This window comes from Danio rerio, chromosome 9 (assembly GCF_052040795.2).
Source record: "Danio rerio strain M-AB ecotype USA chromosome 9, GRCz13ab, whole genome shotgun sequence".
In the NCBI taxonomy this organism is placed as follows: Eukaryota; Metazoa; Chordata; class Actinopteri; order Cypriniformes; family Danionidae; genus Danio; species Danio rerio.
Genome location: NC_141029.1, coordinates 54,102,501 through 54,130,000, shown reverse-complemented (window position 1 = coordinate 54,130,000; position 27,500 = coordinate 54,102,501). Strand labels below are relative to the sequence as shown.

General features: G+C 35.7%; 1 protein-coding gene and 1 long non-coding RNA gene across 20 annotated transcripts in view; one reads left to right on the top strand and one right to left on the bottom strand.

Annotated features, from left to right (window-relative positions):
- Nucleotides 1–27,500, top strand: part of LOC147835440 (uncharacterized) — a 456,431-nt gene that overhangs the window by 337,232 nt on the left and 91,699 nt on the right. The gene's annotated exons all lie outside the window — the stretch shown is intronic.
- The window catches only part of baz2bb (bromodomain adjacent to zinc finger domain, 2Bb), a 129,454-nt gene continuing 126,383 nt past the window's right edge, over nt 24,430–27,500 (bottom strand). For all 19 annotated transcript variants that reach the window (XM_087268425.1, XM_087268429.1, XM_087268438.1 and 16 more), the window contains 2 exons: nt 27,159–27,302; nt 24,430–24,751 (listed from right to left, as the gene is read on the bottom strand). In XM_087268425.1, the coding sequence (XP_087124551.1) occupies nt 24,574–24,751; nt 27,159–27,302 (322 nt within the window). In that variant the 3' untranslated portion in view covers nt 24,430–24,573. The remainder of the gene's footprint in view (nt 24,752–27,158; nt 27,303–27,500) is intronic.

The following is a 27,500-nucleotide window of genomic DNA, read 5'->3' as shown; positions in this document are numbered from 1 at the left end:
TTGGTAAATCCAATAGAAAATACAATTAATAAAGCTCAGATTTGATAGACGTGACCCACCGAACCATCCATTTTTTGTTTCAAGAGTTCACACTTAGATATTGCTTGACAACTGTTAGCAGGTTTGGCATGCTGTCCCGGGAGAGAACCCTGAGCTCGGAGATAGTTGAGCCCAGGGCTCCCGCCAGGTCCATAGAGCATGTGAGGGGAGTACGAGATCAGGTGGTTCTCGAGAGCTTCCCTTTTGTAAAGGAAGAGAAAGGGGGTGGACGGGGGGTTTCCTCGAAAAACGAAGATAAGGGAGTAATATCCAGCTAGGCAACTTATAGTGAGTTAGGATAAATCTGATTGGCTAGCTAATGAGTGTAGATAGGAGGCCAGCTGCAGTCAATTATATCACGTGCTCCTCTCGAAATTAGTTTGAAAAACTTCACTTAAATTTCAAGTCAACAGCACTATTAGAAATGTTTTCTGAGAAAAATGATGACATGTTGAATACATGTTGTTAGTTAAATAATAGTACTTTTTTAAAGTATAAAGAATGTTTTTTATATATATAAAAGTATAAGGCTCTATGAAAAGGAGTTAGGAGGGAAATGTTTAGGTAGCTAGCTTGAAGCCAGTGGTGCTGTCGGTAGAAAGAGGTCCAGTCTAGTCACTCTTTATTAGCATCAACAAGGATTTGTGCTCAGGAGGAAAGTTGTGCATGTGCGTGTATAAGGAAATAACAGAAATACAATGTTTCAGTTTACCAATAAACAAAGGACATCCCTGCTAAAAAATCCAGCTTAAACCAGCCTAGGCTGGTTTTAGAGGGGTTTTGGCCACTTCCAGGCTGGTTTCCAGCCATTTCCAGCCTGATATTAGCTGGTCAGGCTGGAAAATGACCAGCTAAATCCAGCTAAAAACTAGCTTGACCAGCCTGGTTTAAGCTGGACATAGCTGGTTTTGGCTGGGCTCCCAGCCTGGCTAGGCTGGTCAAGCTGGTTTTAGCTGGTCATCTCCCAGCCTGACCAGCTAAGACCAGGCTGGTAATGGCTGGAAACCAGCCTGGAAGTGGCCAAAACCCCTCTAAAACCAGCCTGGTTGACTAGCTAAAACCAGCCAACCAGCCTAGGCTGGTTTAAGCTGGATTTTTCAGCAGGGATAACTAAACAGAAATATGGCAAACATGAAACATGAGCACTTGAGTAAACTTAAACCATACAAAAGCCACTTACATGGTCAAATACGCACACACAGGAAAACAAAGGAAATCAAATTTAGTCCTCGGCAGTTCAGCCATGTGCAGCCAGAAAACGGCAAACTGTGGGCACAGGTGCAGTTAATAAAGCCCTTGAGGCAGTCCTGATTGGCCAGAGATTGAGTGGAGATTGGAGTGAACCATAATCTGAACAGGGGTGTGACACTATGAGTTTGCAGTTTAAGAACACAAAACTTCTCAACACTTTACAATTTTAAAATGGAGCTCTTGCTGCCTAGAAAGATCATATCTGAGAGCCCATGGCATCTGAAATATTAAAAAAGCCTACAATAGACTATATTCTGTATTTTTTTTTTTTGTCAGGAGTGGAGGTATAATTTCCTTAGAAACTTCCACAAAAAATGCCTGCCAGTGCAAACCACAATGCCAGAATGTTGCTAGGGTGTTGTTGGTGGTTGCTTACTACAAAAAAAAATCTCCAAAGGTTGTTTATTATTAAACAATAATTAATAATAGAAGCACTCATAATAAGTCAGAGGGAGCATGTTTGGAGCAGATTTCTGTGTGTTTCCTTACCAATGATAAATTCGCTGCTCAGCGCCTCTGTGCTTAACATGATGAGTTCTGCCCTGTCAATGGGGTATATGCCGAAGCATGCTAATAGGACTTTTAATTTGCCAGTAACCTGGGTAAATCGCTTCCGGCGAATTGAACGTCAATGCAAAAGCGGTGCGTTTAAAGTCTGTTTTCTTTAAAAATCAGCGATCTCCACTGGCTGAGTGATATCCGATTTAAAGTGGGTCTGAGATTGTACAAGAAGCACTGCATTAAATTACATGTTCCCCCGCCATGTCTTTATAATATGAGCATTTATTTTACCCCAGTATATTCAATAGAGCTTCTGCGTTAGCCTGCCGATTCTGACGGGCGCGTGCGAGTAAACGGCTTTTTGTCTCGTTTTACGCTTGAGCAACTAAATAAATGCTAAAGTTTATTGAACTGAATGTATTTTAATGACATTACAGCATCGATGCTGTATAAGGAACCGTATAAAATGGAAAAAAGTTCACAATAACAGGTCACCGGAAGTGTATCAGCATGGAAACAGCACTAGCTCGCCATATACCCTATTAAATAAGGAGCTGGAGAAAAACGTGAGGATGGTGTTTTCTAGCCGCATGTGTAATCAATACACAGTCAGTCAGTTCAGCCAGGATGAGCAGGAGAATCACAGCAGCAGCACTTCTGGAAAAATCATTCATTAACAATCGAGCTCCTCCTGAGGATCCACAGAGAAAAAAACCAACACACCACTGGAGCTGCTGCAGCCTCAACCACAGGTGAAAAACTCAACTCATCAACTCCCCACTGCACACACAACTCAGCTTAGGAGATCTCTAATCTTTGATCACTACTTCTGATTATTTCAATAATTATCGTTTATGACAGGGCTGTCGGGAATACTTGATTCTGATTGGTAAATCCAATAGAAAATACAATTAATAAAGCTCAGATTTGATAGACGTGACCCACCGAACCATCCATTTTTTGTTTCAAGAGTTCACACTTAGATATTGCTTGACAACTGTTAGCAGGTTTGGCATGCTGTCCCGGGAGAGAACCCTGAGCTCGGAGATAGTTGAGCCCAGGGCTCCCGCCAGGTCCATAGAGCATGTGAGGGGAGTACGAGATCAGGTGGTTCTCGAGAGCTTCCCTTTTGTAAAGGAAGAGAAAGGGGGTGGACGGGGGGTTTCCTCGAAAAACGAAGATAAGGGAGTAATATCCAGCTAGGCAACTTATAGTGAGTTAGGATAAATCTGATTGGCTAGCTAATGAGTGTAGATAGGAGGCCAGCTGCAGTCAATTATATCACGTGCTCCTCTCGAAATTAGTTTGAAAAACTTCACTTAAATTTCAAGTCAACAGCACTATTAGAAATGTTTTCTGAGAAAAATGATGACATGTTGAATACATGTTGTTAGTTAAATAATAGTACTTTTTTAAAGTATAAAGAATGTTTTTTATATATATAAAAGTATAAGGCTCTATGAAAAGGAGTTAGGAGGGAAATGTTTAGGTAGCTAGCTTGAAGCCAGTGGTGCTGTCGGTAGAAAGAGGTCCAGTCTAGTCACTCTTTATTAGCATCAACAAGGATTTGTGCTCAGGAGGAAAGTTGTGCATGTGCGTGTATAAGGAAATAACAGAAATACAATGTTTCAGTTTACCAATAAACAAAGGACATCCCTGCTAAAAAATCCAGCTTAAACCAGCCTAGGCTGGTTTTAGAGGGGTTTTGGCCACTTCCAGGCTGGTTTCCAGCCATTTCCAGCCTGATATTAGCTGGTCAGGCTGGAAAATGACCAGCTAAATCCAGCTAAAAACTAGCTTGACCAGCCTGGTTTAAGCTGGACATAGCTGGTTTTGGCTGGGCTCCCAGCCTGGCTAGGCTGGTCAAGCTGGTTTTAGCTGGTCATCTCCCAGCCTGACCAGCTAAGACCAGGCTGGTAATGGCTGGAAACCAGCCTGGAAGTGGCCAAAACCCCTCTAAAACCAGCCTGGTTGACTAGCTAAAACCAGCCAACCAGCCTAGGCTGGTTTAAGCTGGATTTTTCAGCAGGGATAACTAAACAGAAATATGGCAAACATGAAACATGAGCACTTGAGTAAACTTAAACCATACAAAAGCCACTTACATGGTCAAATACGCACACACAGGAAAACAAAGGAAATCAAATTTAGTCCTCGGCAGTTCAGCCATGTGCAGCCAGAAAACGGCAAACTGTGGGCACAGGTGCAGTTAATAAAGCCCTTGAGGCAGTCCTGATTGGCCAGAGATTGAGTGGAGATTGGAGTGAACCATAATCTGAACAGGGGTGTGACACTATGAGTTTGCAGTTTAAGAACACAAAACTTCTCAACACTTTACAATTTTAAAATGGAGCTCTTGCTGCCTAGAAAGATCATATCTGAGAGCCCATGGCATCTGAAATATTAAAAAAGCCTACAATAGACTATATTCTGTATTTTTTTTTTTTGTCAGGAGTGGAGGTATAATTTCCTTAGAAACTTCCACAAAAAATGCCTGCCAGTGCAAACCACAATGCCAGAATGTTGCTAGGGTGTTGTTGGTGGTTGCTTACTACAAAAAAAAATCTCCAAAGGTTGTTTATTATTAAACAATAATTAATAATAGAAGCACTCATAATAAGTCAGAGGGAGCATGTTTGGAGCAGATTTCTGTGTGTTTCCTTACCAATGATAAATTCGCTGCTCAGCGCCTCTGTGCTTAACATGATGAGTTCTGCCCTGTCAATGGGGTATATGCCGAAGCATGCTAATAGGACTTTTAATTTGCCAGTAACCTGGATTAATCGCTTCCGGCGAATTTAATGCCAATGCAAAATCCGGTGCGTTTAAGGTCTGTTTTCTTTAAAAAATCAGCGATCTCCACTAGCTGAGTGATATCCGATTTAAAGTGGGTCTCAGATTGTACATGAAGCACTGCATTAAATTACATTTCCCCCGCCATGTCTTTATAATATGAGCATTTATTTTACCCCAGTATATTCAATGGAGCTTCTGCGTTAGCCTGCCGATTCTGATGGGCGCGTGCGAGTAAACGGCTTTTTGTCTCGTTTTACGCTTGAGCAACTAAATAAATGCTAAAGTTTATTTAACTGAATGTATTTTAATGACATTAAAACATCGATGCTGTATAAGGAACCGTATAAAATGAAAAAAAAGTTCACAATAACAGGTCACCGGAAGTGTATCAGCATGGGAAAAGCACTAGCTCGGCATATACCCTATATTATGGGCCCTAAATGTCTCCACCAGAGCCTCAAATCCTTCATCCCAGAGCCACTCACACACATCCTCCTCTGACCAATCACAGACCAGCGTTCTGGAGTAGCCCTGTGACTTCCTTCCTGTCAACACACACACACACAAACAGGAAGAGGTTTATTATCATCCTCAATGCTGAACAACTCTCATTATATTCCAAACAATGCGTCTCGTCCTTCCCAAACATAAACAAAGCATCTGCCCTGATTCATTATTCATGTGTGCGTGCCTGAACAGATTTATACAATATTGCTTCCCTGTTGTTTGTTTGCACGGCTTCAATAGTCCACTGTTTTTAAATATGCAATATTTTAATTACATTTGTTTATCATTCAAACTAGAGATACTTTAAGTTACAAAAAAATACATTAAGTGCCGCCTCATGTAGCTACAAGAGGCATCTATTATGAACGGCACAGAATGTTGGAAACTTCGGTTCTTGCAATCGGTTCCTCAAACCACATGCATCACGATAATAATACAATTTTATGCTTAAATATATTTTATTGATGTTTATTACAACCAATGTTTGCTTTTAGCTGAACGCTTTCTTACTGTTTGTGATTCCGCGGCTCTCGACTGAATGAATCACACATGTTCAAATATTCGGTTCAATGTTTGATTGACTCGTGAACGGACTGGGATGAGTTGTTTGGCAATCAGATTGCCTCTTTCAGAAGTTTAACATTCCTGCTACTCCTAGTGAATATGCCATTGTTGTAAACTCCATCCCTTCTGGCGTGTTTATTCTAATGCAAGGTGTCACACTACCATGGCCATACACTCACTCCCTGAAATAAATCGACACAATGGTTGGAAGTGTGTGTTTTTCAGCAGACCAACAGAAAAATAACTGTAAAATTAGAGGCTTCTTCCAGAGAGAGATAATAACAATCCCTTATGTAATACCTTATTGGAACAACACTGTTGAAAATATTCCATGGGAGAAAGTATGGACTTTGCCTCACAAGTATCTGATTACAAGTAAAGTAAACGAAGTAACATTTAAATTAACTCACAAATGTTATCCTACTAAGGCCTGTCTTCAGAAATATAAGCCTGACATTGATTTAAACTGCTCATTCTGTCACTCTTCGGAGGAAGACTCTATTCATTTGTTCTGGCAGTGCTCCTTCACAGAGAGATTCTGGTCAGATTTGTTGATCTTTATTCAATCTTATATTATGAGTGACTTTTCCTTTTCTTTTAAAGTTATATTCTTTGGATTGTTTGAAGACTCTAAAGAAAACATGGAAAAAGTATATGTAGTTAATTTGTGTATTCTATCAGAAAAGTTTCATATTAACAAACAGAAGTTTAGTAGCTCTAAACCTATTTTTGAACTGTTCAAAATCGACCCAGACCAATATTTGGAAACTATCCAGCATTCTCTTCATCCAAAACCAACAAAAACTGCATCCTTATATTCTTCCTTTGTGTCTCTTTAGGGTGTAACTTTATTTCATCAGTCCTTTTTTTTTGTTACCCTGGCGTTTATTTGTCTTTGTGTGTATTTCTGTGCATTTGTTTATTTATTTGCATTATTCGTCTCTATGTATGTAATTGTATTTGATCTACCTGTTTAATAAAATAAATAAATAAATAAATTGGCGATCAGATTGATGACTAGCAGAGGCAACTATGGTTGCAAGTTGTGTCGTTTCCTATTGAGTTTAATGTAACTTGCGACAATCGTTTCCTAACACACCACTGACCGAAAAGACTGCGTAAACAGTTCAAAACTGAGTTATTTCTGTAAATCGGTTCTTTCAAACTACGCAAATTATGTTAATATTACAATTCTATGTTTTAATAAAATGATGTTCGTGAAAACCAATATGTGATGGTCGCTTTTAGCCCACGAGCTTAACGCTAACCGTCTGTGATTCAGCGGTTCTCTTCTCGGCTAACAGAATCAAACACGTTGGAAGAAGATTTTCGGTTCAACGATGAATTGACTCGTGAACCGAATGGGCGGATTTGTTTGATTCGCGAAACGCGATCAATTTGGTGATCTAGCAGTTTCATAGATATGTACACTAGATCAGTGGTTCCCAACCTGGGGTCCGCGCCCCCCTAAGGGGGGCGCCAGAGTTCACAGGGGGGGCGCGGGAGAGGATAAGTATTGAGGTAGAAAAAGGCATAAAAATGCTCCACTATTATAAATGGCTTTGCAATTAATCGAATATCCGATTTAGATTTCGGTTTCAAACGATTATAAAAAAGCATTAATCGAGATAAATGATTATTGCATCATATTTTGCCACGTTCCAGTTGTACACGCTCTTAAATGGCTCTTGAAAGCGCGAAAAAGCTTATGTGTGTGTGCAGCACGATCACGCAGTCAGAACATGCGGCCGGTCAGCATTCACTCTCATTCACACACTGAGACGAGCAGAGGAGCGCAGACATCTAAAGTCATCTTAACGTGAGCGCTTTAATGGTCAAATAGGTGTCAAAACGCGGTGTTTAGTGATTATTTACATTAACCCTCATTTGTGTAATAAACAAACGAGTTGAGGATCAGAAGATGTGAAAGAGAAACCATTAAAGAGACATCGCGCTATAATCCTTCTGCCGCCTGTTTTTATATTAAACAAACACAACGAGAAAACCCTCGCTGCTCTTGACTGAAGGACTGCTGTAGCTAAAGTGTTTTTCTTACAGTGAAGATGCTTAAAACACAGTTTGTTTTATATTTTTATTCTATTGTATTTATTTCTCTTTCCTTTGCAGGGTGGAAAATAACTGTATGTATACACTTGAAGTCAGAATTATTAGCCCTCTTGAATATTAGCAAACCTTTTCCTGCCCAATTTCTGTTTCATGGAAAGAAGATTTTATTAACTTATTTCTGAACATAATAGTTTTGATATCTCATCTCTAATTACTGAGATTTCTCTTTGTCTTTGCTATAATGACAGCACACATAATATTTTACTAGATATTTTTCAAAATACAAGCATTCAGATTAAAGTGCAGTTCAAAGGCTTAATTAGAGTAATAAGGCAAGTCATTATAACGGTAGTTTATTCTGCAGACAATCAAAAATATATATTGCTTAAGGGGGCTAATAATATTGACCTTAAATTGGTTTCAAAATATTTAAACCTTTCTTTATTCTAGCTAAAATAAAACAAATAGAAGAAAAAATATTATAGGAAATAAAAAATTCCTTGCTCTGTTAAACATAATTTGGGAAATATTAATAAAAAAAAAAAAAAATCTCAGGAGCGCTAATAATTTTGACTTTAACTGGCAATCGTTTTGAATAATCGTGATTACAATTATGACCAAAATAATCGTGATTATGATTTTTCCCAAAATCGAGCAGCCCTACTATTATATATGTATTTTTAAGTACCAAAAAAATAAAAATCTAAACGCATGCTTAAAATTCCAACATAATAGTGAAAATAATTAAAATAAATAACTTTAAATAATTATTTAAATTTTGCTCACTCGCGCAATCTGCTTGTCAACGTGTTGTAAAGGCAAAATCAAAACAAAAATGGCAGACAAACGTAAATGCAGTGATTCTTCAGAGGCGAAGAAAAAGATTAGACAGTATGACAAAGCCTACCTAAATTTTGGTTTTGTTGAAGGCCAAGACAAGTTAAAACTGATTAATTAATATTTTCTATACATATTACTATATATTAATATTACACAAACACACACACACACACACACACACACACATATATATATATATATATATATATATATATATATATATATATATATATATATATATATATATATATATATACACACACACACACACACACACAGTACATATGTATGTGCGTGCGTGTGTATTTATATGGTGGGGGGGCTCCAATGTTTGTATATGTTCATGGGGGGGGCCCAAAGAAAAAGGTTGGGAACCACTGCACTAGATGTCGCCTGGCCTATTGTTGTCTATTGGACGGAATGCGTCAATAGCGCCGCCATATTGCTACAGGGTAGCGGCTCCTTTGAAATGAATGCGGGACCAAGGTACAGTGGAGGACTGTGGCCATCCAAAGCCAGAGATATACACATATACACATATATCTATGATCGGGAGTTTTCCTGGATGTTACTATGTAATTTTTTTTTCTAATTACGAAAATTATAATTTTACATCACTTTTCTACATTGATGGATCAGTGACCGCACGGGCATTCCTGACAAAAAGCTTCTGTTCGTGTGTAGAGAAATGTACTATTCACCCTCCCTGTTAAATTTGATCTAATCATGTCCTGAAACACAGCTCCTCTCCTGCTTTCACTTCTCATACTGACGGAGGGAGCGATTCGTTTGTGAATGAATCCCCCGAATGACTCTTTCACTAACGTTAGCCGACAATAATACAAGTTTCTGGCAGTGCAGCATCTCGTTGTCATATTTCTTTTGCATTGTTTGCTGATTTTATTCAACAAAACTAGCATAAGCCGAGTGTTTAGTGCGAGTTGGAGCTGCTTTGCTGTATGGTGAATGCAGTAAGTGACTGTTATCATCAATAACGTGACCTGATTAGCACAAAAGTTCAGAACATACAAAAACAGAAAAAAAACTTAACCTTACCTATGAAATGTTCTGCCTCTGTGCTTTGTTTTCTTTGTTTGCTCGTTACTACACCTGTAGACAGCGCTAAAGTCCCGCATCTTCACGTAATAACACTGTCTTGACTAGTGCGGTTGAATGACATTTGTCCTGGGAGCACTGTACCAATGTGGCGGCGCTATTGACGCATGCTCAGAGTCCCTATGCGATATCTAGTGTATATATCTATGTAGCAGTTTAACCAAACCTAGAAAGTTTCTCAAAAGGCAACCGGTTGCAAGTTCTGTCGTTTCCTACAAAGTTTAATGAAACCTGCGACAATCTTTTTTCAATATTGCTTTTAGGGAAACACACCGCTGACTGAATCGACTGCGTAAAATAACAGTTCAGAACATTAACTCATTTCCGCCCCTCCAGGACAGAGATTTGTGGCCCCTGCTCTAAAACAAGGAGCACTTACCTTGGACAGAGGTTTTCAATGCTTCAGCTAGAAAATGAAGAGGAAAAAAACGGGTCATTAAATGTGAAACGACAGCATGCAAGACAAGACAGGTCAATGCAGTTTATTTTAAAACCATTTCTCGCTCTCATGAGGGATCAGCTTAGAGAAACTCAATTTGGTTTTTTATCATTTTGTTACATTTTTAGTCTAAATAAAATGACTGATGTCAGGAGAATGTTGCTGTACAGGAGAATTTAAAGGGTGGTTTTATGAGCAACAAACAGACTGCTCTTACTGTGCCATTAGGTGGTCACATGATCTGTTTTGGGGAAAATAAGGGTGTTAGGCCTAACATTACTCCAAATTGCCTTTTTCACAGAAAGCTGACTAATAGGTCAACATAAGCAGAATTTCTGGAGGTTATGAACTATTGTTTGAAGCCATAAGCCATCATTATATAACAGAAGTGCAGCTCTTCTGAGTGTTGATGGTGTGTAATCCAGGTTTGGACGAATGCCTCACTGAGCTGCTACTGTCCTGATGGCTGGACTGTGTGTGTGTGTGTGTGTGTGTGTGTGTGTGTGTGTGTGTGTGTGTGTGTGTGTGTGTGTGTGCCATCTGTCAGACCTGCAGGACAGACAACTAACAAGCCCAGGGTCACACAAACACAATCACTACATGCTCTTTCTCTCATATACAGAAACACACATCATGTGTGTATATATGGTTTATGAGGACTCTCTATAGACCTTTTTCATGGCTGCTGCATGGAGGGCGACATAACGACCAGCGTCTTCCGGTAGAATGCTAAAAACTTCCGTTTACAGCATTTACAACTGGTAATTTGCGCTCCGAAAATGGGTTTCAATGATGTTTTTAATGGATTATAGAGTGTTTTTGTGACACACAACTTAGAAATGTGTCTGTTAAAGCCGTTATAATCTGTCACGTGTGGTTCAAGCGCGTCAGAAATACGAGAAAAACGTTCTCCTAGTTCACGTGTCTGCCGTCAGAAATACAGTGTTAGCTCAGCGGCTCTTTAACACACACACACACAGAGAGAGAGAGAGAGAGCGAGAGCGAGCAAACCAGAGTACTGGCATGAAACTTAACAGGTATGAAAGTCGTGCAAATTACAAAAATGAGCAATAAAAGTCTGTTATTGATCCTCTGCTGGTTTATTTGCTGTTCATTCTAATCTCGAGCCGTTTGTGTTTTATTTCGTGTGTTGTATTCACCACGGTTTGTGTTTTTCTGTCATTTCAAAATGACACTAGCCTATATTTTCACTTTGTCACAGTTATGAAATCAGTGTGTCAGTGGCACAGTACAGGCTACGTGTGTGTTTCAAACATTTTGGTGAATTACATATGTCTGGGCTGGTTATATATTTGAAATAAAGAGAAAATGTTGACTTTAGCAATGACGAGGCTTCATTTAAACTGCAGAAGATGCCGTCTGACAATGAGGGGAAAATGCCTCACAGCTGCTGTTTTCCATCCTATTAGATCGCATTTCTTTAAATGATCAGTCCAGGAGATGGTGCTGATGGACAACAGTATTAGTTCAAAGAGGATAAGAGCAGGTAAAATAGATTAAAACTATCGTTTCAAAGCTGTCCAAATGTGACTGTTTACACGCATCAGCTGCCGACCGCAAGTTCTTCGCATTCTCCTTGCGCATACACGCAAAGCATCATGGGTAATTTTGCGTTCCAAGAAAAAGGTCTATAGTGTAAAAATGACTTATTTTATAGCCTTACCCCACCTCTAACCCTAAACCCAACCTCACAGGAAACAATCTGCACCTTTTCATTTTTTAAATACTCCATTCTGTGTGATTCATGATGCATTTTCCTCATGGGGACCAAAAAAAATGTCCCCATAAGCAGGGTGTGAATTATACATTGACGATCAGGGGGGGTCAACTTTTTCGGTAATGTTATTTGGTGTAATACATGCTTCAGTAAATCAAATTAAACGACATTAATTTATCTATGCTACATTTTTACTGTTGGTCAAACTACACTGAAAAAAATAATAATCAAAGATGATTCCTTGGATTTACTCAATTTTTTCACGTTAAGTGGTTTTAAACAATGTATTTATGTTGAATTTAAACAAACAAATTCATTAATGCATGCAGGGGCGAGGCAGTGGCGCAGTAGGTAGTTCTGTCGCCTCACAGCAAGAAGGTCGCTGGTTCGAGCCTCGGCTCAGTTGGCGATTCTGTGTTGAGTTTGCATGTTCTCCCTGCCTTCACGTGGGTTTCCTCCGGGTGCTCCGGTAAAGAGTAACTTACTGATGGACGTCAGGATGGGTTTCTTCCTCCATTTCTCAAGTGTAAGTACGTACGATTAAAGTTGTTGCCTCGTTGACTCGAGCTTGCAAGTGTATTTAGTTGTGATTTGTTACTTATAACCGCGTGTACTGTATCAGGTTAACTCACTATATTCTCATATCGGGTGCTAAGCCACGATTAAAACGTGACGCGTGCTGCTTTGTTTACAGAGCTCCGTGGAGGAGGAGTAGTGAGTGTGTGTGTGTGTGCGTGTGCGCGTGCTGTCGTCCGGAGGTGTGTGTGTTTGTGTGTGTGTGTGCGCGCGTTGTTGTCCGGAGCAGGGTTAAGTGTGTGTGTGGAATATGTGTGTGTGTGAAAAGAGCAGTGTGAGACAAGCTATGTGATCTCCTCAACTGTTTTTGGAGTTTTTGCTCAATAAAATAGTCAGTCGTCTGTATTTTCAAGTCCATCGACTGTATTTTCATTGACCCACTGGCCGCTAAAATCCACACCTACACTATCGAGCGTGTATGAACTGTGATTACTTTTATATTGCTGATTAGCTGTTGGGCATTTCACTCTCTGACTGAAGGCAGTCGACCAATCGCAACAGACTGTCATCGGTCCAATCAGCGCAGATTAGCTTCGCGCTAAGGAGGGGTTTGGGAACAAATGAATCACTGGACGATTCATACAGGAGTCGCTGGGATAATTAGGTAAAAATAAATGCAGATTATAAATCCAAGTGTTTTTAGACCTTGCATGCATATTAAACTGTTGTTGAAGACCCTTACAACCAAGATATGACCCTATTTCATGTATAATATGGGCTCTTTAACATAAGAAGAAAGGGCAGGCTAACCTGCAGCGTTCTTGCTGTGAGGCAACAGTGCTAACCACTGGGCCGCCCTGCCACCCTATCAGAAAAGGGGAGGAGTAGGGGTGGAAGGGGGGATTCCTCAAGACATAGATGACTGGAGTTGGAAACTCTGGTAATTTAGGGTGCACTCACACTGTGTACAGTTGCCTTGAACCAAGCCGAAGCACACTTGTGCCGTCTCCGACGGCCCGCACTCACATCACATTCGGGCTCGCTTACGTCATCGATGATGCGCTGTTCAGTAGATGTGCTCTCAAGATTTCTTGAGTTGTATCGCTTTAGTCGTTTCATATGCGGTGACACGCAGTCAGATATTTCGCCGAACAGATCAGCCACTGCTGACGCTCATAAACAATCATAAAGCCCTCGTGCTGCAGGTATTAGGAGGTTTGCTGAAGGTGCAGCTGTCGTGTAGTGAGGGGTTTGCGTCTTTAATAATCTAGGACAATTTGCGCTCATTAGACAGTAAGAATGGTTATTTACTCCGTATGAAACAGTCCCTTAAAAGTCACGTCTCGTCTTCAGTTTCGGGCTCTGGCGCGTTTTGCACTCACACTACAAGCATACCGCGTCTGACCCCAGGTGAACCACGCTCTGGCAAACCTCTTCCAACCAGGCCAGGGCTGTCCAACTAAACCATACCAGAGCCCGATTCAGAGCACTCACACTTCTCAAACATTCCGGGAAACGGGCCTAGGCACGGTTCGGTATTCGTCTGATTGGTGCAATATACGGAGCTGATGCAGTACCAGCTGTGATCAATCATAAGCACGTGATCCTCTCTAAATTAGTTTATAAATAAACCACACATGGCACAAATATCCTTATCAGAACACTACAACACCATTGCAGATCTTTTGGGATCGTGCAAAACTGAGAGATGAAGAGCAGATCAGCCTCACCAGCTGTGCTGCGTCAGAGTGTGTAGACGTTCTCCACGATTCTGTTCACACACAAACACACACATGTGTTTGAACCACTACAGACCGCACACAGCACACGTGATACACTCTTGATAATCACACTGATTATCATTTACAAACAAGATATTCAAAACAAAAATATTAAAATCCCTCCTGTGAAATGTTTATAAAAATTTTTATTGCTGTGAATTTTTTATATTTTCCCCAAGCTATCTTAAATAGAGCAAGGATTTTTTCATTAAATCATTCATTTTCCTACAGCTTAGTCTCCATTTCAGAGGTCGCCACAGCAGAATGAACCGTTAACTATTCTGGCATATGTTTTATGCAGCAGATGCCCTTCCAGCAGCAACCCAGTACTGGGAAACACCCATACACTCACACACACACACACACACACACACACACACACACACACACACACACACACACACACACACACACACACACACACTCATACACTATGGCCAATTTGGTTAATCAATTCCCCTGTAGCACATGTGTTTGGACTGAGGGGGAAACCGGAGCACCCAAAGGAAACACACGCCAACACGGAGAGAACATGCAACCTCCGCACAGAAATGCCAATTGACCCAGCTGGTACTCGAACCAGAGACCTTCTTGCTGTGAGGCGACAGTGTTAACCACAGAGCCACTGTGCCGCCTTGGGATGTTTTTTCTATTACAACTTATTTTTAGTTCACAAAAAAATGTTCACAGGACATTAAGGACACATCTATTATTTTTATGACAGTCTCAGCTTGCTGAAAACAAATAATCAGAAATGTTAAGGCAAATAAATCAAGGCATCACTCACCGCATCATACACCGCCACTGTTTTATCAACCGACCTGCAAGAAGAGAGCAAGCAGAGCTTGTTTTGTGTAGTTATTCACTAGATTTAAGGGTGAATAGTCTTAATATTGTTCAATTCCAGCATATTATGGGTTTTGTGTGTCTGTGACTGTGTTGCTGCATTAAACACTGAAATCAGAGTCTGACACCTGCTGGTCAAAATGTGTAAGATTTTGTTTCACATGAAGCTTTGGAAAAAATTAAGAGACCACGACCACTTGACAATTCTCAAGTTCTTCTGGGTTTACAGGATTTTTAAGTATGGCTTTGAGCAAAATGGTAATATTTGTTTATTCTATAAAGGTCTGACAAACAAACAAATAAAAATACAATTTTATTAAATAAAAAATAATGAATTAAATATATAAAAAATATATTAAATAAATAACAATTAAATTTAAATTAAATTAAATAAATAAAAATAAATAATAAAAATAAAAATAAATAATAAATAAATAAATAAAAATAAATAAACTGACAAATACATAAATGAAATAAATAATAAAATAAAATAAATAAACTAACAAAAAATAAAATAAAATAATAAAAATAACAATAAATGAATAAATAAATAAATAAATAAAATTAAAAATCTGGAATTTAAAAAAATCCTAAGTTTTCTTACAATAAATAAACTACAATTGCTCAGAATAAGAAATCTTTTAATATGCTGTGATTGATTTTGTAGCTCTTCTGAGGTTAAAACATTTGTGTTGTTGCCTAAAAATGCATTTAAACAAATAATAAATCTAAAAATTAATAAAATATGATTATTGGCCTGAAAATGTGATGACGTTTTGTTATAGATGGGGAAGAAAAGTTAAAAAAAGAAAAGCACTTCACCAAGATATCACTCAAACACATAACTCAAAATCACATCACACATTATATTCATTAATAAAATGACAACAACTATTAACAGAAAAAAAACTGAGACATAGAGAGAGAGAGAGAGAGAGAGAGAAAGAGTACTGCTTAAATCACTCAAAAACTCCACTACATGCAGAGAAAAAAAAGCAAAAAAAATCATATATTTTCAGGGCGGCACGGTGGCTCAGTGCTGGGTTGCATATGCTGTATGTAACATATGCTGTAGTAGTTGGCGGTTCATTCGGCTGTAGTGACCCCTGATTAATAAAGGGACTATGATGAATGAATAAATGATATATTTTCATGTTTTATGTATTGTATGCTGTTTTATTCCTTAATATTGACTCTGTCAAGGGAAGTTGGCCAGTAATTTTGCAGTGCTGTGATAAGTGGGTGGGGCTTACCCTGAGACGAGCAGCTGTCCGTCAAACGAGAAAGCACAGGCGAGAACAGGAGCAGATTGAGCAGAGAGAGAGAACAGCATAGACATCTCACAGCCTGCACACACAGACACATGACATTGTCCTCAGAATCTTTAACACACTAGGAAAACTCAAAGGTTCACAAAATCTGGTGTGCACAGGGTGTCTTAAAAAGTCATGGTCAAAGTCAAAATACCTGCTGTTGCATGCTGGGAAATATTCCATATCCTCAGTCGGCTATCCTGACCACCAGAGGCCAGACGGGACTCGAACCAGCGACCTTCTTGCTGTGAGGCAACAGTGCTAACCACTGAGCCACCGCATCGCCCTTGATTACTAATAAATATTAAATTAAACAATTTTATATGATGAAAACTTGAATATATATTTAAACAATCTCAAAGACTTTTCTAGGCAAGTTTTAGTTTTATGAGTAGTCAAACTTAAATATTGTGCAGGAAAAAGAAGCATTTTGTTACCAGTTGTATGATTCAGAATGCGTCAAAAACACATGCAGCCACATAATAATAATAATAATTATAATAATTTTAATAATAAAAAGTGTTAAGTAAAAAAATGCTTATTTTACAATTATTTATTATAAATGTATTAATTTATTTGACGTATTTTTGTTCCTATCTGCTATAAAGTTATAACTATAATATAAATTATAGCTATAATAAATATTTAACATAAACATCAATTAAATATCAATTCCATTGTCATACTTGTCAATGTTGTTATATATATATATATATATATATATATATATATATATATATATATATATGTGTGTGTGTGTGTGTGTGTGTGTGTGTGTGTGTGTGTGTGTGTGTAAATTCATATTTATCAGATTCCTGTTTAATAAATTATTCAAAAACGGAGGACATTTTCAAATCATATTATTACTTAATTCCTTAAAATAAGTCTCTTATATAAATAATAAAATATGTAAATTTTCTTAAAAATATTTATTGACAATGACGTTCTGCTTATGGTCTGAAAATTACTTCCCAAGTTTATTCATTTGTTTGTTTATTTAAAAGTATCTAAACATCTGTTTGCGTAATAATCAGATGTTTATGCAAATAAAGCGCCATGTTGTCTTCAAAAGTCTGACAAAAGTGCATGTTTTCTAGCCCATTACAACACATTAATAATGTTTCAATAATACGTTCAAACTCAAAAGGTTAAGCAGAACTGTTGAAACTCACCTGTTGGCAGATGAAAGTGCTGTCAAACACACAAACAAAAATGCATCAAGTAAATATATCAAACTAAAATATTCTGAAAATAAAATATCGACACAACAAAAGAGAAAACCAACACACCTAATTCCCGAAGCGAAGCTCCGTGTCAGTATAGAAAGGATACAGCTGCCGCTACTGCGCATGCGCGAATAGATACAGTCGTCTTTGCTACACGATACAACAATATTTGCTATTTAAATTACTGTCAGGTGTAGTTTACGGGTTTGGGCATGGGTAGACCATAATAAAACCCAATTTACCGGGTGATTTCATTAACAATAGAATTAATTCAACATTTCCGGAATGACACGTGACTGAAACTGAGCTCCGCGATATTATTCAGTGCAGTTTCCATCATAAACAAACAGAGATTATAATATTCAGAATGAGAAACTCGAGCTGAGAGAAGAAAAACACGGACACAGCTGAGAGAAATACTGTGCTCTTTAAACGGAAACAGGTTTGAAGATTAGGAAACTATCCCCATGCATCATCCAGTCACTGGCTCCATAGTAGAGTACTGATATATTGGTGCAGTTTTTGTTGTTGACATTTTATGAATTTTATGGCAAATTATAATGAAAAATGTTGCACAAAAGCCAAATACAACTATATATTAAAAAGTATAGATAATATTAACTTAAACTATTGGTACAATTCAATGAAAAAGATAAAACAGTGATCATAAACTGTGCAAAAATCATGAATATATCATTATAAACTGGATTTTTACCGTGTATTCAGCATTTTGAATTTACTACTACATTCACTGCCATGTTAGAATATATATAAAAGAAAAAAGCACAGTAATAACATGCATTCATTAATTTTCCTTCAGCTTAGTCCCTTTATTTATCAGGGGTCGCCACAGCGGAATGAACCACCAACTAATCCAGCAGTGGATGCCCTTTAAGTTGCAACCCAGCAGTGGTGGTAAGAGTACAAAAAAATTGTACTCAATTACAAGTACTGTTACATTGCTGAAATTGTACTCAATTACAAGTAAAAGTACTGGTGTTAAAAAGTACTCAAGTAAAAGTACAAATTACTCTTCGTAAAAACTACTCAAATTACAAAATTACAAATTACTTTTTTAGCTTGGCGGTATTGGTGGAATTATCCATAAATCCGGAGTCAGACAAGATCCAGGCAGTAAAACACAGTTTACATAACACATCTAAAGATACTATAAACACTTTTTAAACTGTGTAAACAGCATTAATTATAGATTATAATTATAGAGCACCTATAGAGGAAACCCATGCCAACATGGGGAGAACATGCAAACTCCACACAGAAACACCAACTGACTCAGACAGGGCTTCAACCAACAAACTTTTTGCTTTGAGGCGATAGCGATACCCACTGCGCATCATGATTATTTTACAAAAACAATGTTTTGCTATTTTGAGTATAAAGATAACAGAAATATGCACAAATGCACGACTTTTTATCATTTCAAATGATGCCTCTTTTATCTGTACGATCAATAGATGATTTTATATATAAAAAAAAAACTCTTGCAAATTATGGAGAAACCTTGGTAATTACCTAATTCGCGAACTGAACCGTCAGAAACCACAAAACAACACTGCCTAGTGCCTAAACATATTATTAATAAATTAAATATCACACAAATTAAGTTGTCTTCTTACCATAATGTTTTTTTTTTCAGATTATAGACTAAAGTCTTGTAAAAAAAAAAAGGGTTTCTGCAGATATCATAATGTCAAATTTAAGACTTTTTAAGACTACGTCATATCTTTAATATTGTTCAAGATTTTAAAAATAATTATTTTTCATTATTTTTATAATTTATTATGATTACAAAGTTGGGTGACGGGGTGGGGCAGTGGGTAGCGCTCTCGACTCAAGGCAAAAAGGTCGCTGATTCAAGCCTTGGCAGGGTCAGTTGGCATTTCTGTGTGGAGTTTGCATGTTCTCCCCGTGTTTGCATGGGTTTGCTCAAGATGCTCCGGTTTTCCCCACAGTCCAAACACATGCATTTTAGGTGAATTAGGTAAGCTAAATTGTCTGTTGTTGTAAATGAGAACGGGTTGCAGCTGGAAGGGCATCCGCTGTGTAAAACATATGCGGGATAAATTGGCGGTTCATTCCGCTGTGGCGACCCCAGATTAATAAAGGAACTAAGCCAAAAAGAAAATTAATGAATGATTATAAAGTTTTATAACTTTTCAAGATTTTTTAAATCAAAGTTTGATGTATCACTCACTTTAGTTTATATCACGGACAGTTCTACCTGTTAAAGTTAAATATCAATGACAACAGAACATGGGTTACTCTACAATTATTATTTTTTTATTCTGGCAAGAATAATAGCAAAAAAAATTTTTTTTGCCCACTCAACAATTGACACATTATTGTCTGGCTAGTTTCTGTCCTCTACTAATGAGTTGAAAAGGCAATAATGGTCCAACAATCCTGTCCATCATCACCAATAAAGCCTAGAAATTGGGCTTCAGTATACTGTAAGCTGATGGGTTCATATATTATTTTCCAGTTATCAAATACTTAATTTGTTACTTAATTTTTGTTACATTGCTTTAACTTCAAAATGATCCATCAGTGTAAAACCTATAAATGGTGGAAAAACATATTCTGTAATCTTAAAACCACCTGGGTCTCCACTTTTGCCATGGCCTCTTTTTTGTTGTAACAAACTTATCCCCCAGGTTTTTCCAAACTTTAACAAAACACTTCCTTTCCATGGCTGTTGCAATTTCTAGCCAAGAATTATCGGTCATCTGGTTATCTCTTTGTCCACGCATACAGTCGTACTGTTACAGACAAAATCTCTTCAAAGTGATTCAAATTCAACTCAAATCAAGCGCGGCGCCGCGTGAACTGTTCACCCGAAATCATGTCGCGCGCATCCAAAGTGAACCTCCGCAAACACGGCGATGACGTCACATTTGCCGCGCGCACTGAGCTATTGCATGCTGGGCTTATTTGTAGTTTTAATACTGCAAATTACAATAGGACTAGTGAAATAAAGAACTACACCACCACGAAACAAAGCAACAACAAAAAAATAATTTAAATGAGCATTAGAAGTAGCGTTACAATGTACATCGGAAAAATAAGACATGTGCAAACATATTTCAGATCTAGAACAGCGAATTTAAGACTTTTAAGGGCTAAAATTTAGATGTTTATATTTTAGACATTTTAAGACCCCACGGAAACCCTGTAAGCCGGATGGCACAGCAGAGGGCAGGTTTCATCCACTTATTTTTGCGCTTTTTGGATATGCACATAAAACGGTTGATGGAAACGCTATAATGCGCATATATTTTGAAAATGTGTGTGAATGGACAAACCAGCAGGCTAAGCACATTGTAAAACATCTAAAGTGTTGTTTTGGTCATTCTAAACCACCTCAACCATTTCAGTATTATATTACATTAATAATGACCTCCAGAATTGTCAAGAGTTACTGCACTCCGTGTCTCGCGCCTTCAAACGCCAGCGCGCGTTCACTGCGTGCAGGATTGACTTCTGATGCGCAAGTCACTTATTAAATGAAGATAATTTATTCACGCAGCTGCTCCTACTGATGCTAATTCTGTTTTTACTTTTGATATTTGTCGCCAGTTAATCAGAAGGTGGCAATTTTGTTCTCTTTGACTTGATGGACAGAAACGCTGCTTTATTTGCAGTCTTTTATGCGATATTCCAGTTTTGGGCATATATTTAATAAGCATTTTAGATGATAACATAGCTATTCACATCAGCACATCTGTCCTCTTTCTTCCCTATGTACCTGTAGGTGAACAGCTCCTCCGGGTGTGGCCATGCATTCATCCTCTGCTATTTCTTCCTCATTTCTTCTGTCTTAAATCTCCATAAGTCAATTGATAACTTTGTGACTGTATGATGACGGTCACGTAAATCTGCAGTAGCCTGAACTTGTTTTTCGGTTCAAATAATGTACCAGGCTTTTCATTGGTCCGTTAAGATCAGCTTTTTTTATTGGCTACCGAAATGCTGGTCAGTGCGTGGCTGAAATATTAATTTATTGACAGTACTCTGTAACGAATTGTGTTTATAAAAGTAACGAAGTAGATTACTCAGCTTAATTTGTACTTAAGTACAAGTAAAATTACAGGCTTAAAATTCTACTCTTGAAAGTACAATTACACCAAAAATGTACTTAATTACAGTAACGTGAGTAGTTGTAATTCGTTACTCCCACCACTGCAACCCAGTACTGGGAAACATCCATACACACTCATTCACAGACACACACTCATACACTACGGCCAAATTAGTTCACCTATAGTGCATGTGGTTTGACTGTAAGGAAAACCGGAGCACCCGGAGGAAACCCATGCCAACACGGAGAGAACATGCAAACTCCACATAGAAATGCCAACTGGCCCAGCTGGGACTCTGTGCTAATCACTGAGCCACCGTGTCGCCCTTTTTACATATTTAATGATACAAACACATGCACTATAGCTTAACTGAATGAACTAACTTGGCCGTTGCGTATGTGTGTGAATGTGAGAGTGTATGGGTGTTTCCCAGTACTGGGTTGCGCCTGGAAGGGCATCCGCTGCATAAAACATATGCTGGATAAGTTGGTGGTTCATTCCACTGTGGTGACCCCTGATAAATAAAGGGACTAAGCCGAAGCAAAATGGATGAATAAATGTGTAAAAATTGTAATAACATTATGAAACATGTCAACAGTGTCAACCAGAATAACATAAGTTCCACAAAGTGCAGCATCAACATCATAAAACCAAGCAGGCTGCTCAAAAACATTTTATTATGTATGTGATACAAACTAGAGAAAATAAAACTTCTACAAAACAGAAAAGCTACACCTTCATATCACATCTCCACACAAGAGGATTCAAGTATTCAGAGTCTAAAATAAAACACTGCAGCTCCCAGTGGCAGAAACAACCACAAGAAATATCCTGTTTATCAGATTCAAGACTGTGCAAAATGCAGCGCCACAATGCAAAGGTAACGTGTTGAAGGTTTTCTGAATGGTTTCTGGCCTGTAGATTTGGCTTTAGAGGGAGTAATTAATCGGTTTTACTGTGGTATAGTACATGAGTGACAGCAATAATGGCATTTACTGAAGGTCTGAGGTATTTTAGAACAAAGATATGAATATTGAAAAAGCACCAATGTTTTCAGAAAGTGCCCTGATGCGCTGAGAATCTTGAACACGCTGTAAAACAGGATTTGCATATATTAAAGGGGTCCTATTATGCTTTTTAAAATTCCCATCATTAATATTATTATTAAGACAATATCGAGGTTTTAGCTCAAAATACCTTATGGATTATTATTATTATTATATAATGCTATAAATGGGGTTTTTAATAAGCAAATACATGCAGTTTTTTGTGCATCTTTAAATGCAAATAAGCTGCTGCTCCCCGCCTCCTTTCAAGAAGAGGGCGGAGCCTTTACAACACAATATGGGCATGTGTTTTAAAGACTTGTCAGTTAAACTCCTGAAATATGGTTTCTGACTGTCCAGTGCAATACGTTAGTCTAAGCAAAATCAGAGCTTACTGTCCTAATGAAATCATTTAAAATCAAGACATGATCATATTTTATTTTGGTAAGATAAATGTAATCTAGAGGCGTTTGCCTTTCATAGACACTTCTGATACCACATGATCAGCTAGAAGTCAAGCTATTATTTATTGTTCCTAAAACTTAAACAGGTGACAACTTTTGTCAGGTAGTGTATAGTGCTTTTAATGCAATTAGGTTCAGGTTTCCATCATTTTATTTTAGTAAATTATACTAAATTTAAGTATTTTGTCGGCTTAAATTAAGTTTATTTTGAGTTTTTTTTTTAATTTTCTAATTGTCTTTTGTTGTTTGTTTAATTATTTAATATGAGTGAAAATGTTAGGATTAAATGCATATTTATTATATCATGCATTTGTCATGCATTTTGTTGAACTTTCACATATTTGCTTTTATATTTTTCTTCTAGATAAAGTTTTCTTTTAGTTTGTCTGGAGTAAAAATTATTATTATTATTTAATTATTATTATTATATATTATTTTTATTGTTATTATTATAAACTATAATAATAATAATAATAATAATAATAATAATAATTATTATTATTATTATTATTACTGTTATTATTATTACTACTATAAATTATTATTTTTATTATTATTATTTATTTATTTATTATTATTATTATTATTATTATTATTATTATTACTGTTATTATTAATTACTATTATTATTATTACTATAAATTATTATTATTATGTTACTAAAACTTGGATAGGTGACAAGACTTTAGTCAGGTAGTGTATAAATGCACGGCGGTCAACATTGCTACAACATTGCATAGACAACATTGCTAATGCAACCGAAAGTATAAAACAAAACACAACAGAACCCCTTTAACACATGAACTAATCTATTAACTAGTAATTCCTGGACGTCTGGAGTCTAATGTGCACAGAATACAAATACTCAGACTCAATTTTTAATATTAGTAGTCTTTTAAATTGGCCTGTTTTTTTTTTTTTTTTTGAGCTTGTAATTTAAACAAACGTTGACACAAATGCAGCTTTATAATGTAACAAGTACAAATATTCTGGAGCTCTAGGAGTTCAGAATTATGTAAACACTTATTTCTTTTCTAGCTTTTTTTTATTATTCTTACTTGTGTATCTTATTCAATTAAAGTCACTGGGATTTTTTAATGTAACCATATTGTATTTTCCATCTTTCTAGGAGCTCAGAATTATGTAAACAATACATTTCCCCCCTATTTTAGTCTTTATATACATATTTTCCCTAAAGAAACACATTCATTGACTATTTTTGCCTTATTTGTCATAGAAAATGAAGTTATAAATAATCAAAAACATTAAATACAGTACATCCACTATAATATTAACGTTTATTTAAAAAACAAAACAGTCATATGTACAGGTAGTGTTAGGATAATTCCCTTCAGTTGTCGCTGTGCTGGAGCGAGCGAGGTGTGTGTGAATGAGGTGTAAAAATGAGTGTGTGTATTGCGTCTCATGAGTTTACATTGGTTTTCGTGGAGTTTTTCCTCAACAGCTCAGTCCATCTCCTCTGGAAAAACCTCCGCATCGCGTGTCCTGCTCGGCCGATGACTGAATGATCCTCGTTGAATTTCTCGCAGTTATCAAACACCAGGTTCACGTCGATAATAAAAGTCTCAAGATTCAAGTACCTGCAGGAGGAAATGGCGATGTGTGATTATTAAAGGTGATGTAATGCACATTGTTATGTTAACTTGCACTGTAAGGTTCACCATAAATGCATTGATATGTTGGTTCATTTAAGTTGATTATATACTTCTGAGATATTCACTTTGTGTGTGTGTGTGTAAGAAGTATTTTGAGTCTACTGGACTCCAAATTTTGTCTAGTCAAAATGATGTTTCTATTGAAAATAAAATGAAATAAATTAAAAATTATTTTTTTACGACTACAGTGATTAAAATGATGGTTCCATTAAAAAACAAAAAATATATACTTTATTATTATTATTATTACTGCAATATATTTTGAATACGTTTAAGCAAAAATGAGAAGCTAAAATGTGAGTTCAAAAGGTAAAGCAAAGCAAAATAAATAAATAAAATAAAAGTGAATAAAATATAAATATGAAAATAACTATAAATTACAGTACAATAAAATTTAATTAAATACAATAAAATAATTATATAAAATAAAAATTAAATGATAAGTACATAACTAAATTTTTAAAAATCATAAATATTGTCTACAGTGACCGTAAAAACATATATTAATATAAAATATAAAATATAAAATATAAATTAAAATAAAATAACAAAAAAAATCTTAAAGTAATAAATAAATAAATAAATAAATAACACAAATAAAACTAAATTCATGATTACAATTTTATTAAAATATTGGTAAATTAAACATAAAAATGTATACTTTTATTATTATTATTTTAATATTATCATTATTATTATCGTTATTTTTAATATAATAATAATTATTATTATTTTTGCAAAATATCTTGAATCTGACCAAAATGACTGGTTAAAACTTGAGTTCAAAAAGCAATGCAATGCAAAAAATATATGAATAAAAATAAAATAATACATATAAATATAAAGGTAATATTAAATTATAAATTAAAATATAATAAAAGATTGTGACAAAAACTCAAGTAATAAATAAAATAAAAAACACGAATAAAATTAAATTCATATTTTTCAACAACAGTGAATGTTTGATTTAAATTATGGTTTTGTTAAAACAAACTAAAAATGTATATTGTTATTATTATTATTGTAAAATATCTTGAATCTGTTTGACTAAAATGAATGGTTAAAACTTGAGTTAAAAATTAATGCAAAGCAAAACATATATAAATAAAAATAAAATATTAAATTACAATAAAGTAAAAAAAGTAGATAAATAATAAACTAAATAAATACAAATAAAACAAATTCATATTTTCTGGCTACAGTGACTTTTTGATTAAAATTATGGTTTCATTATAACACCTCAGAAAAAGTACATTTATATTATTATTATTGCAATTTATCTGTTAAACTAACTACTGAAAAATTTTTGAACTCACGTTTTAACCAATGCAAAGTGAAAAAGATTTACAAAAATATATGAATAAAATATAAACTAAATTACAATAAATTAAAATTAAACAATAAATAAATAATAAGTAAATACATAAATAATTGCAAATAAAACTAAATTTATATTTTTGAACTACAGTGACTGTTTGATTAAAATTATGGTTTAATTAAGAAACAAAATGTATTGTTTTTTTATTATTATTGCAATATATCTTAACTCTGTTTGACTAAAAATAGCTGTTTGAAACGATGAGTTCAAAAATCAATGCAAAGCAAAAAATAAATAAATAAAATATGAAAATAAATACAAAAATAAAATATTAATTAATACTAATTAAATCAAATTAAATAAAAAAATAAATAAGTTAATAAATACAAATAAATCTAAATGTATATTTTTCAACTAGAGTGACTGATTAAAATGTTGGTTAATTAAAATTATTATTATTATTATTATTATTGTAAAATATATTGAATCTGTTTGACTAAACATTACTGGTTAAAACCAGTGTTTAAAAAGCAACACAAAACATAACATAAATGAATATAAAAAAAAAAAAAAAAAAAAAAAATATATATATATATATATATATATATATATATATATATATATAAATCTAAAAATTAAAATGCGATAAAATATAATAAAATATTTAATAAACTATACTAAAATAAAATTTTAATAATTAAATAAATATGTAAATAAATAAAACTAAATGCATATTTTTTTGACTGCAATGACTGTTTAATTAAAATTTCGTTTTTATAAGGAACAAAATGTAAAAGTTGCATTGTAGGAAATAATGAAATGCAAAAAAAAAATAATAATAACAATAATAATAATAATAATAATGAAGTAACACCCATTAACAAAAGTCTGTAAATAATGGGAGCAGGCCAACTTATGACTGCATTAATTGTTTCTGATTCTAGACCTGCAATGTTAAAGTTTCCCCCAATAATATAACTGACAAGTCTATATATTCTAGTAAGTGAGACCCACTGGCTGCTGGCGAGTTTGTCTCTGATAGTTGAGAAGTCCATGGGTTTCTTGATGATCTTGCGGTATCCCGGGACAGATTTAGGGTTTACGGGTGTCAGAAACGGCCCTGCTTCCTGATGACCCTCCAGCTCAGCCAACAATATTCTGAACAGAGTAATCAAAAACACAAAACATCCTCACACAACATCTTAAAGGGATAGTTCACTAAAAACTCATTATTTATTAACCCTTTACTTGTTCAAAACTGGTTTAACTTTCTTCTGTTGGTTATTTTATTGAAACATCAGCAGTTTTGGGCTTTATTTTTTTGCCAGAACAACAAAACACCAACTGAAAATACAC